At 48.6% G+C, this 13212-nt stretch overlaps 1 protein-coding gene across 2 annotated transcripts; it reads left to right on the top strand.

Annotated features, from left to right (window-relative positions):
• Window positions 1-8: 8 nt before the first annotated feature.
• On the top strand, window positions 9-12773 carry COQ9 (coenzyme Q9). 2 transcript variants are annotated; one of them, XM_082606386.1, is made up of 9 exons: window positions 9-141; window positions 2432-2600; window positions 3768-3903; window positions 8423-8487; window positions 8748-8832; window positions 9887-9991; window positions 11260-11415; window positions 11716-11769; window positions 12079-12773. In XM_082606386.1, the coding sequence occupies exons 1-9, from the start codon at window positions 72-74 to the stop codon at window positions 12112-12114; spliced, it is 876 nt and encodes a 291-aa protein (XP_082462512.1). In that variant the 5' UTR covers window positions 9-71; the 3' UTR covers window positions 12115-12773. The 2 variants fall into 2 exon arrangements, with proteins under 2 accessions (XP_082462512.1, XP_082462511.1); XM_082606385.1 differs by having other exon boundaries at window positions 8345-8487.
• Window positions 12774-13212: the final 439 nt, after the last annotated feature.

The following is a 13212-nucleotide window of genomic DNA, read 5'->3' as shown; positions in this document are numbered from 1 at the left end:
GGCGGAAGTGGCCATGCAGCTGACTCGGTGCTACACAGCGCGTCGCCGTAGGCAGCGTGCCCGCTTCCAAGATGGCAGCGAGGGTGTCTGGCGCGCTCGGCCGGGCGGGGTGGAGGCTCCTGCAGCTGCGGTGCCTCCCCGGTGAGAGGGCGGCCGATCCCGGGAACGGGGAGGGAAGGGGAGGGGGCGCGAAGCTGATCTGGGCTGGGTGAGGGGCGGAAGAAGCCTCGTGGCGGCTCGAGAGCAAGGTGAGGTGAAGGGCATACCGGCTCGCGCCGGCTCCTCGGGCTTGAAGTGGCCGTCTGGCTGGCTTCTGACTCCATTCTCGACCTGTGAGGAGCAAGAGCATCAGGGAAGGGCCTGTCACTCCCATTTCATGGAGGTGACGCAGCCTGAGAGAGGGCTGTGGGTGCCCAAGGTCACACAGCTCGGTCGGTTGCAGACCGGCACACTTGTACCCAGTCTCAACTCCATTGCCAAGTCCCTGGGCCCTGATCCCGGGAAACACAGACACAGAGAGCGCCTAGTCTACGCGCCTAGTCTACTTTTTCCCAAGTCGGTCATTTCCCCACCTCTTCAGTAATTCTTCAGTATCCTCGTACCACCTTTGCCACCATATAGTCAGTATTTTTGTTTATACGTCTGATTTCGTAAAAATGTAGACGTTTACTTAAAAGAGGAAACTTTATATCACTACCATAAATGGAAAACCAATGTCACCTTCCACAAATAGAACGTATGAATTAACATATTAACATAAATATATAACTAATGAAATAATATTCTCCTGTATTTCACCTAAAATCTTCTCTTGGACTGCAGTGGTTCTGCAATATTGCTTTGGGACCTCCCAGGTCCTTTTCGAAGTTTTATGAATATTTGGTCCGGTTTTTTCTGTACATATGCTAAAATAATTGATATTTTCACACATAGGTGCTGTTTCTTTTAAAAATCATTTTTTCCTGAGTTGGTCCATAGATTTTTTTTAAAAATGAGTGTTGTTTTTATACAAAGCTCCAAACTAAATATGTTTAGTAAAAGTAATGCCTATGACCCAGAAAATCGACCTCGAGGTATTTACTCAACAGAAATGAAAGCAAAATGTCCACAAAAAGGTTTGAACAAGTATATTCGTAGCACCTTTATAATAGCCAACAGCCCAGGTGTTCAATAGAATAGTGTTTCTTAGTGGAATGCTACTCAGCAGTAAAAAGTAACAACTTCCTGATTTTCACAGAAATATGAATCAATCTAAAAAGTATTCTAAGCAGAAGAAGTCTTATACATACACAGGATACACAGTATGATTCTATTTAGATGAAATTGTAGGACAGGCAAGACTAGAATGAAAAGTTCAGAATAGTGTGGGTGAGGAATAACTGGGAAGGAATAAGAGGGAACTTTCTGGGGTGATGTTAATCTCTAGATAGGGGTTCAAGTTAGGCAGGTGTATACATTGGTCAAAACTCAGAATTGGCCCATTTAAGATTTGTGCATTTCATTGAATGTAAATATCACCTCAATAAAATAACAGTAAATATTCAATAAATATTGAACTCTAGTTAATGATGTGCATGTTGAAATGTTTAAAGATAAAGAATTCTGAAGTCTGCAACAAATGCATCAAAAAATAAGATGGATTGGGGAATTCCCTGCCTGTCCAGTGGTTAGGACTCGGTGCTTTCACTGCCGAGGCCAAGGTTCAATCCATGGTTGGGGAACTAAGGTCCCACAAGCCGTGTGGTGTGGCCAAAAAAATAAATAAGATGGCTTGATGTATGAAGAGTGTGATGGATATACAGGTGTTCATGCCACAATTCTTTCCACTTGCTTGTATGTTTGAATTTTTTTTTGTAGTAAAATGCTGGGAAAGAAAAAAGTAGTATGAGCCTTTGCTTAGGAAATACAATACTGTACTTTTCAAAAGCCCTTTCCTAAAGTAAATGGGTGTTGCAATATTGCAGATGAGAAAACAGATAGAGACACCACATAACCACTAGGGAGTCAATACTCAGCCCTTCTAATTTATAGTCCAGTGCTCTTGCCATGATATATAAATATATAATGTTTTCAAGTCACTTTCATGTTTTTGTTTGGGCCTCACAACACTCCCGTTGAGTAAGTAGAGATTATTTCTCTTAATTTGCGTATTTTAAATCATGCTCATTGGGGTGAAATGGTTTGCCCATTAACAGACAGCTAACAAATGATGGAAACATGCCTAGAAGACAGGTCTTCCGTTTCCTGGTTCCTGCTTTTGCCACCACATCATGTCGAAAGGTTCCCAGTTTACCCGAGAATTTTGTCTGGGATCCAACACTTGGTTCTTGTTTTCCTGCGCTTTTCTTCCTCCCCATCCCTCGTACCACTCTGGGTCTCAAAGGGTCTTCTCTGGTGAGTGTCTCTGGCTGACCAGCTCAGTTTGTTTCAGTGTCCCGCTGCCGACCAGCCCTGGTGCCACGTGCCTTCCATGCTTCAGCTACGCAGCTGAGGTCTTCAGATCAGCAGAAGCAGCAACCTCCCCCCTCTTTTTCTCAGCAACATTCTGAGACACAGGGCACAGAAGAACCCAATCAGGAGTCTTCTCGTTCACCCCCCAGGTAGGCAGTAGAACCCCAGTCCACCCATTTCTGACCACTTTGCGTGCTTGGGTGAATCTGTGCTTCTCCTTCCTCTAGCCTCTCTGTTCCCTTCACACCTTTCATCATTTTCAACCTTATCTTTGAAAGGAACCTGTTGTTTGTTTGTTTGTTTGTTTTATGAAAACGGTGCCTGTACATTCTAAATAATACAAAGAAGTTCACAAAAGTAAAAAAATTATCAGAAATCGCAAACCCAGAAATAACTCTGACATTTTTGTGAATATCCTTTTCTCTAACGTTTTTCATATATAACCCTGTATATATTATAAATGATTAATTACACTGTACACTATACATGCTGTTCCAGAACCTGTTTGTTCGCTCAACAGTACGTTTATAATGTCATTTCACAATCTATATTATTTTAATGGTTGCATAGTATTCCAGCAAATGGCAGTACCAAAATTTATTTGACCTATCTTTTACTGATGGATATTTAGATTTCCATCACTGGTATGAAAAATAATGTGATAAAGTAGATGATTCTCTCAGCAGTGGGAGCACTGAGTCAAAGGATATGCACATTTTACATTTCGTTACACACATGAGGCCAGATTGCCCTCCAGAAAGGAAATAATAATTTACATCTCCGTTAGATGTTTCGTCTTTACTTAATCCTGCCGCTGAGAAGTTCCTCTAGCTCTGAAATTAGAGTGTTCCCAGTCATTTTTCTGGTCTCCCAATGAAAGTAGTTTTCATTTCAATTCAACAAATATTGTTTGAGGATCTACTGTGTGCCAGGCCCTGTGAATAATGTAACCGTTGTCCCTGTCCTCAATGGAGTTACAGTTTGGAACAAATCCAGGTAAGGAAACAATGTGGTAAGGCTATAAACTGGGAAATCCAGGGTGCTGTGACAGCATGCACCTTCCTGTCACCTGACCTCCTCGCTCATGGTTCCTTCCTCTCAGTGACTCTATGGGAGGCGAAGGATGATATGATTTTTGCTCTGTTGGCATTCAAACACTGATACCGACACATAAGTAAATGTCCTCTCAACATGTGCTGAGAGGAGGCACAGAGCCTGTGGTTTCTGGCCAGGCACATGTTGCATGCCAGGCAGCAGGCGGTGAGGTGAGGTGTGCCGGGCTCCATCCCCATGTCTCTCTTGCATTTGGGTCTCAGGTACACAGACCAGGGCGGTGAGGAGGAGGAGGACTACGAGAGTGAGGAGCAGCTGCAGCAGCGCATCCTGACGGCGGCCCTGGAGTATGTGCCCGCCCACGGGTGGACAGCAGAGGCCATTGCAGAAGGAGCCAAGGTGTGTCTGGGTGCGGGCGGGGCAGCCTGACCAACATCAGCCAGGAGGGAATCACAGAAGCCAGAGCAGAGGGCTTTCTTCCAGCCCAGCTCAGAGCCCCAGAGCTCCTCACTGCTATAAGATTTTCTGGTTTTGTGTTGTTTGTTTTTCCCCAATAGGGTAGAAATGCTTTTGTTTTTAAATTATTTTTTAATATCAAAAGAATATACCGTGGAGTTGGTTCTTGGCAGTTAGGTTCTAAAGGCAGCTCATTAGGCAAGAATTGCCTATGATCAAAACTGCCAGGGGCTTCCCTGGTGGCGCAGTGGTTGAGAGTCCACCTGCCGCCGCAGGGGACGTGGATCCCACATGCCGCGGAGCGGCTGGGCCCGTGAGCCATGGCTGCTGAGCCTGCACGTCCGGAGCCTGTGCTCCGCAACAGGAGAGGCCACAACAGTGAGAGGCCCGCATACCGCAAAAAAAAAAAAAAAAAAAAAAAAGAACTTAAAAATTGTCTGTGATAACAAAGATCAACATTTTGATCTTTCAAATTAGAAAAAAAAACCCTTTCATTTATTAATCATTCACTCTTTAAATATTTATTGAACAGAGAGTGTGCTAGGTCCTAGGGGCATCACAGTAGTCAGGATGGGCAAAGTTCTGCCCTTGTTGAGCTTCCAGTCTGGTGACATTAATCACATATATACAAATACATATTTATAAAATGGGGTCAGGTCTATCAGGAAAAGGTGCTCTTGTGACATGCAGTGGAGGGACAGAATCTAACTCGGGGTGAGAACGTGGTGAGGAAAGGCTTTGGAACTGAGAGCTGAGGAATGAAAAGGCTTTACCTGATTTGGTGGGGTGGGGGATGGACAAGTCCAGACAGAGACACAGCATGCGCAAAGTGGAAAGAAGCCTGCACGTTAGAGGAACCGAAGAAAACCACCATGCCGAGAGTCAGGAAGAGATCTGAGCTGAGTGAGGCTGGGGAAGGGTTAGTTGAGGCCACATCCGGCAAGGTCCAAAGGTCATGTTGAAGAGTTAGGGTTTCTTTTATTCTAAGAATAATTGGAGATACAGAATTCAATTTAACATTTCAAAACCATCACTGGCTGCTGGATGAAAAAGTACTGGAGTCAGGGAGTCACTGGGAGCTGCTGCTCGTCATCCAGGAGAGATGAGGGCTTTCTGACCTAGAGCAGTGACAGTGAATGTGGAGACAAGTGGGTAGATTTGGTGAGAGAATGACATAGGAGGGAGTGACAAAATGCCACCAGAGCTGCCTGCCGGTTTGCATGCGTGGGTCCGTGGTGGTGCCGTTTTCTTAGATTAAGGCCACTGAAGAGCCAGGTTTGAGGAAGGCCCATGGGTACAGTCTTGAGCTTTGTTGAATATGAGGGGTCTTTGGGTCGGCCAATGGGGGACCTCAAGCATACAGGCCTGAAACTGGAGGAGCTGCCTGGACTAGAGTATATGGTGGGGCATAATCCACATATGTATGTGGTCATTAAACCATGGAAGTGAGTGAGATTGCCTAGGGTGGCATGAATGTGCCTAGAGTGTCATGTGAAAAGAGAGAGGAGTCTAGGTCCTCAGGGACCACTGACATTTAAGGGTGGGGTGGAACAGGGTGGGGTGGCAAAGAAGACTGAGGTAGAGGAGCCTGCGCTGGAGGCAAAGTAGGAGAATGTGGATGAGGCAACCAGACATCGGTGACTGCAGCGGCAGCCATTTGAAGGGAGTACAGGTCCGAAATAACGGGTGGGTTGAGGGGTGAGTAGAGGTAAGGAAGTGCAGAGGCGTTGGGCTGTGGGGGGAGAAGGGAGCTCGTATACTAAGCAGGGGAGGTGGGATGGAAGTTTGATGAGCATGTTTGAGTCCTGGCAGGAGGGCACAGAAACACCGGTGACGGAGAAGATACAAGAGAAAGTGGCAAAATGAAAAACCTGAGGTTCCTTGAAGGCAAGGATTATGAAATCCGGAAAACAGGTGGAAAGACTAGCCTTCGGTGTATTAGGGGCAAAGTTGGAGAAGACAGCTGCAGGCTTAGTTTCTAGAAGAACCTTTAAGGAGTTCCCAGGGGATGGCTTCTGTTTTCTCTGTGACGTAGGTGTGGTTGTCTCCTGATCCTGAAGTTAGGAGACGGTGGGAGGAGACAGAGGTTCCGAGGTAGCAGGGAAGGTTCGAGAGAATCATTACAGAACGGTGTGGAACCAGGAGAGGACAGAAAGGTAACAGGATTGTTTGGAAAAATCTGATTCTACTCAATATTCTATGGTTAAATTTTTCACTCTTTTTCGTATGCTTTTTTCACTCTGCATATCTCCATTCATACGGCTGCATAATACCTATTGCATTTACTTGAACTCAATGGATAAACATTTGGGTTGTTTCCAATTTTTTAAATATTATAAACCTATTTGTACGACAGATTTAAGTACATTTCTGGTTGGTTTCTTTAGGACAAATTCTGAGAAGTGGAGTTGGTCTTTCAGGGAGTGCATCAATCAGAAGAAATCCCACCAGTTACTCCAATAGAGAGAACTTAACACAAAGAATTGTTAACTAGATGTGAAATTGGTAACCAGGTAACTGAAAGGATAAAAAGAACACTAAGGTATCGTAGAGGTAGCACCTTCAGGGAGGAGCTCTCATCCCCGGGGCTAAGGAAACAAAGGGAAGAGTTGGAATGAATACAGCTAGGAGCTTGAAGGAGAGTCCCTGTGAAGGTGAAACTCCCACCTCTCAGGAGGAGGTGCTCCTCAGCGGGTGCTGGTGCCGCTGACCTTGGAGGAAGGGTCCCTGGGGGCTGGCACTTGACCTCGGGTTGGGGAAATGGCGGAGCGGTTGGGAGGGCAGGGAGAGGATGGTGGCTCGATGAAACTGGGTCTGCACCTGTCGAGAATACTGCAGACTGGGTTCAGCTGCTGCCACTGGACAGAAGTGCTGCCGTGGTGAAGGAGGGCGCTGCTCACACAGACCACTAGCCGACAGGAAGTAAACCGCGAGGAGCCAGGCCCTTCCTCCTCCTCCAGCCTTGCAGTCTCCCTCTAGAGACCCTATCCGGGGACCTAACATGGAGCCAGAAGTGTGGCTTGCAGAGCCCCAGCCCCTGCATCCCAAAGCTGAGGATGGAAGGGCAGGTTTGGAGCTGAGACACAGTAGCTCAACAACTGGCCCAGGGAGTGTGTATATTTTCGAGGTTCCTGTTCCATACATGTTAGAGGCAGTATAGCCTGGTGGTTAAGAGCTTTAAGCCGCGGTTTCTGTAAAATGTGGATGATGGTAATGCCCACCTGCTGGCGTTGCTGTGGGGCTGCAGCAAGGTCGTGTGTATAATGCGCTCAGCCGGGCACCAGGCACACAGGGAGCACGCAGTCACCCTTAGTACTGATGCTCCTGCGGCTCTGATGTTGAGGTGAATATTGCCAAACTGCCCTCCAGAAAGGCTGTGTGCTCGCACCAAAAGAGAGGCACTTTCCCAACGGCGGGAATTTAGAGTTAATGGTTTTTTTGGTTCCTTTTCTGCCGTCTGTCCCTGCTGCCGTCAGGGTTCTCCCTCCAGTAGCTGCTCAATGAGTCCTGTATGTGAGGAATAGTAAAGGATCCCTGTGGCTTTGTTAACTCTTTGACAGCTCAATAGGAAAAGTTTGTGAGGGACTCTCCTGGCAGTCCAGTGGTTAAGACTCCGCGTTTCCAATGCAGGGGACGCGGGTTGGATCCCTGGTCGGGGAACTAAGATCCCACGTGCTGCGGTGCGGCAAAAAAAAAAAAAGTTTGTGAGACTTTTTTTTTTTTTAAACAACTGAGAGACCTACTTTCCAAGAGGCTTAGGTTAAGTGAGTTGGTGAGGAAGAGAGTTAGGAGCGCTCTTCCCAAGCCCCTTTTTATAATAGTTACAACTCTAGGTTACAAGTGTCAGAACTCAAACTCAACTGGCTCAAGCAAGAAAGGGAGTGTTTGGCTCATTTAATGACAGAAAAGTCTGGAAGTACCTCTGGCTTAGATTGTTGCTGCTGGGAAGTGTCTCTACAGCATATCTGCTTTGCTTTCCTCTCTGTGAGCTTCATTCTCAGCGGGGGCTTCCCATGCAGGACTAAAAATGGCTCAGCAGCCCCAGAGGAAAGAGGGTACTTCTTTCCCATCGGTACTAGCAAAAGTGTGGAGGCGGCCTCGCAGGGCTGGATTTGGTCACGTGCACATTCCTGAACTAGTTGCTGTGAACTGCACTTATCTAGGTCTGGATCCCCTGCTTTGCATCACACCCAGGGGCTTGATGGAGTGTGGAGGGATTTGGTGGTCAGCTTCTCCCAGATCACACGGACAAGAATGAAGAGTGGGGTGTCCCACTGAGAACCAAGCTGCTGTTACTAGAAGAAGAGGCACTAGTGATGAACAGGCGGCAAATGTCCACTCCACCTGCCCGCCACTTTCCTGTTTTCCCTCTCCCCCTCTGTAGTCTCTGGGTCTCTCCAGTGCGGCTGCCAACATGTTTGGGAATGATGGCAGTGAACTGATACTGCATTTTGTGACCCAGTGCAACGCCCGGCTCACCCGTGTGCTGGAAGAGGAGCAGAAGCTGGTACAGCTGGGCCAGGCAGAGTAAGTCCCATGGCATCATTGCTCGGGGTGGCAGCTGAGGTTCAAGGAGCTTAGGCGCCACCAGCTGTCCCCAGGAGGCCCATCCAAGCAGAGCCAAGAGGGTAGCACTGAGCAGCCCTGCTGCTCTGATGGGACTGAAACGCAGCTGCCTGTCTCATCAAGAGCTGGTGGGGCCCTCCCCACTAGGGCTGAGTAAACAGTGTAGCACCGAGCCCTTGCCTTTGATCCAGAGACACACCGTTTTCTTTTCCCTCTTCCAGGAAGAGGAAGACAGACCAGTTCCTGAGGGACGCTGTGGAAACCAGACTGAGAATGCTGATCCCGTACATTGAGCATTGGCCTCGGGTACGGAGTCCACACCCAGGCCCCAGGGCATAAAGTGTTCCTGCTTATGATCCTCAGCACCTTCACTTGGAGGCTCTGGCACGTGTGAGCTCATTAATCTCCACAGAACCAGGGATTCACGGTGCAGTTGGCAGAGCCAGGTTTCAGATTTGCGAGAGCCAGAGAGGACCTCTGAGCCATCTGTGTCTCAGTTCCTGGAAACGTGGGTGGCGTGGGTCCGAGATCACGTCCTGGGCGGGGTCTTAGTGGCCCGAGTCTGCCACCAGGTCTTCAGTGAGGAGGAATCCATGAAGGGGATTAGAAAAGTCAGAAGATTTTACTGGCCATCATCATTAACAGGCCTGTCGTGTTCTAGATCTCAGGGAACTGGGACTTCCTTCCGGTATGTCAGTGTGATGCTTAGAGAATTGGAGGATTCATTCCAAGGGCTTCCCACACCCCTTTTCTAAAGGTCCTTTTTTCCTGTTTCAAAGTGTGTCACAGTGCGGGCCATTCTCTCAGTTAAGAAACTCAAAGCACATCAGCACTGAGAGGGCCCACGGATCATCTAGTGTCCTCTGCCCGGCTGGGAGACGGTTGAGCATGTAATTTCAGTTGTGGGCCGGGAGTGAGGGAGTACAGTCCAGAGTCAAGTCCCGTCCCCTGCCCGTGCTCACCATGCTTGGTTTCAGATCTCCAGCTTGACCCAGTCCACCTCGAATTCCACCCCCAGACTCCCCAGCTATCCCTGCTTCTTTCTCCATGTTACAGAATGGGGTGCTCTCAGTACTCAAAGCCACCAGTCTAGAGCTGGCTGTCTGCATTCCCAAGTCCACATGCTAGGGATTGAGAATCTGACTGGGTCAGCCGAGGGTCGGACCTGCCCCGGCTCCCATGAGCTGTAGTCGGGAGCGTTAGACGCCAGGAGCTCACACGCGTGGGTGGAGATGGTGAGTCTCAGGATGAGGGCTGGGCAGGCCCCGTTCCGTACCTCCAGGGGGAGGTGAGGCACTCGCCACCTGAGCCCGCCGCTGCCGCCCGTGTGCAGTTCCACTCCTCTGCCGTCTCTCCACAGGCGCTCAGCATCCTCCTGCTCCCTCACAACATCCCGCCTAGCCTGGGCCTGCTCACCAGCATGGTGGATGACATGTGGCATTACGCCGGGGACCAGTCCACTGACGTGAGTGCTCTCTGCAGGCCCACGGGCTACTGGCAACGCTTGGATTAAGCATTTCCTCGGGAAGTTTGTGAAATTTCTTTGATAACAAATCCCTTCACGGGACTACAGTGTCATTCCCATCTTGGAAAGGAGAGGCTAGGGTATGAGGAGGGTCCCTCAACAAGCCACAGTGGGATCTAGGTCATCTTCATTCAGGGACCAGCACTGTAGCCATGAACCATTGGTATTCCTTTCCCCCCTAGACTGGTGACAAGGCATCAGAGGGCCTTGTGATTGGATTGCCATTTTATAATCATTTCCCCCTCAGTCTTCTATGATTTAGATTCTGTAGCAGACTTTCTCAGCGTGTGTCTTTTATGAGACTGATTTAAAAAAAAAAAGAATGCCATGGAGACACTCATTGCTTTAAAAAGAAACTCTCTCCCTGTAGCCCATGTTGGCCTGCTTTGCTAAGAGATCAATAAGCCTCTAAACAGGCACCAGGAAAGAATCTGACTTGTTAATGCTATCATATTTCTGGTAGGAAATTAAAAAAATATATATATATATACCTTCATAAAAGAAATTAACGTGTGATGGTACTTCGTGGAATCCAGGATAGGAGGCAAAAAGATGCTCCCACCACAGTTCTAACAAAGTGCTTTAATAAACTTCCATCGTGTGAGAATATACCACCAACAGAGATGATAGGAAAATGAAATTAGAAAGCTGAGAAATCAGAGCGATAAAACACAAAGCAGCTGAGCTAGTGCTGTAAAGAGTGGTTCGGCAGGACGGTCAGAAGCTGCTGAAGGACTTGAAGTCTCAGCTCTTCCCAGGTATTCCAGTGTGTCCATGATGCTCTCTCAGCCCTCACTTCACTGATGAACACACGAAGGTTTGGTCGTAACTGCCTGACCACAGAGCCTCCCTGGAACTTAGATGTCCTGAGACTTAGGCTTTTCACTGGCATTTCCAAAGCCGAGTGGATGTAGCAAAATCACGTGGGGTGCTTATTAAACATCCAGATCCTGGCACTTATTTCAGACCTCCTGACTCTAAACCCTAAGAGGTTGGGCCAGTAGCTTGCATGTTTAATCTCCCAGGTGATTCTGACACCTAGCCTAGTTTGGGAATAGCAGTCTTGTCTAGAGGGCCATGTGTATCTGTGAGGAAAAGAAATCAGGAGGAAGCCCAGGAGTGCCAGTGGCTTTGGGTAGGAACTACCTAGACTTCCCCCAACCTGCAGCAGTGGTGGTGACCCACCTCTCTGATGGGTTTCTTTGCAGTTTAACTGGTACACCCGCCGAGCAGTGTTGGCTGGAATCTACAACACAACAGAGTTGGTGATGTTGCAGGACTCCTCCCCAGACTTTGAGGACACTTGGCAATTCCTGGAAAACCGAATTAACGATGCAATGAACGTGGGCCACGCTGCCAAGCAGGTAGCTGGCGGCTAGGCATTTGGGAAGCCTCCTCACTAGGCACGCTGTCTTCCTTGGGCCACACTGGTCACTTGTCTGTTCTCTTGCTCCCCTTTGACTTCAGCTGACAGTCCCCAGGGCCTTCCCTGAAAGCCACACTTGGCCCATTTGTGATTGTGTTGTCCATAGGCTCTTCCTCCAGTACACAGAGCCCTCTTGACTCTACCTGTTGGGGCTAATAGGCCTACTGATTTGTCCTACGTGTCTCACCTTTGAGCTAGTGGTGGGGGCCTGAGAGAACCTGACTCTGACTCCTTCTAGGTGAAGTCCACCGGAGAGGCACTGGTGCAAGGACTCATGGGCGCAGCGGTGACAGTGAGTACTGCCCAGCTCATCCCTGCCCATCCATTCTCACGTGTGTCACGGACCCCCAAGTAGTTTTGTAGCCTTAAACTGGAAAGCCAATAATAAGACTGACAGTGGTTCAGTCCCAATCTCTAGATCCCAAGTACCCCACTTCTATTTTTTACTGGCATCAGGAAACAGTGCTCACTCCCGGGACCCTGGTATGTCAGATCTCTGCATCATAGCCACACATGCTGCCTTGGAAATCTCAATCTTTCCCATTGGAGTCCTAGGGTCGGGGCAAGGTCTCATCACTCTCTGTTTCCATCCCTTTGTCAGCTCAAGAATTTGACAGGTCTAAACCAGCGCCGGTGAGCAAGAAGGGGTGTAAGCTAGAGTGCCCAGAAGAAAACCTGAGGATATATTTAAAGGGCTTTGAAACGTATGAGGTGCCATCCATGAAACAGGGTGTTAACGAGAGAACACCGAAGGACTCTACACACTACCACAACCACCTGGAAACCACAGGGCACTGGAGGATAGATACAGTTGTAGCCCAGGGTTGGGCCACTTTCAGTTCCTAACACCGGGCCAGGCCTCCTGATGCCTTTCTGCATTGCAGCTGTGTGATTAAAAATGCAGCGCTCAATCAAGCATTCAAGCCACAGAAACCCAGCACGCCCCTGTCCTGGTCCCTCAGGCACCTTGATCATGTCTTAACCTGCCTAGAAATGCTCTCTGGGGCTCCCAGGCCAGAGTCGGGGTCTGAAGCCACCCCAGGTGGCAGCTCATCCACAGCACAGCACAGGCTTGTGCACGCAGAGGGAACCATGCTGCCCTTTCCTTCTCTGGTGTCCTGAGATGCTGCACTGGAAACGCCCTCGCAAGCTGCCTCACCTGAGACAGGTGCGTGCTGGACGGTGCTGCCCAGCCTGGCCAGAGGTGTGATTCCAGGCCCTGTGTCGAGTTACACCAACACGCGTTGCAGGACTATTAATGAACTTAGAGTCTGTAAAAATTATAATAAATATGTTTGAAGCAATTTCCTGTTGTGTAGGTAGTTTCCATATAGACCATGGCAGGTATCCAAGATGCCAGAGTGAGACAAGTGTTGTGGAAAAGGCTTGAAACTAGCAGCCAGGAGACCTGAGTTCTGGTCCTGGTGCTGCCTGATACTACTGGGCAGTTAGGACAGCTCTGCATCTGTGGGCCCAGGCTTCCCATCAGTAAAATGTGGGTGGCAGGGGCCTTTTCCCCCTCACCATTAGCTCCTTTGATTCCTGTCACTAACTATTTCAGTGACACAGTCTTTAGCTTTACTAATTCTCTCAGCCTCTACACTGTCTGGGCTTCCTTTTTCAGTCTGGTTAACTCTGTTTTATTAGTCTGCTCAGGCTGCTGTGATGAAATATGGCACACTTCTAGAAGCTGGAAGTCCAAGATCAAGGTGCCAGCCAACTTGGTTCTTAGAAC

The sequence above is a fragment of the Mesoplodon mirus genome, assembly GCF_964341445.2.
Source record: "Mesoplodon mirus genome assembly, chromosome: 19".
In the NCBI taxonomy this organism is placed as follows: Eukaryota; Metazoa; Chordata; class Mammalia; order Artiodactyla; family Ziphiidae; genus Mesoplodon; species Mesoplodon mirus.
The sequence above is the reverse complement of the archived record's forward strand: the minus strand, read 5'-3'. Positions and strand labels throughout refer to the sequence as shown.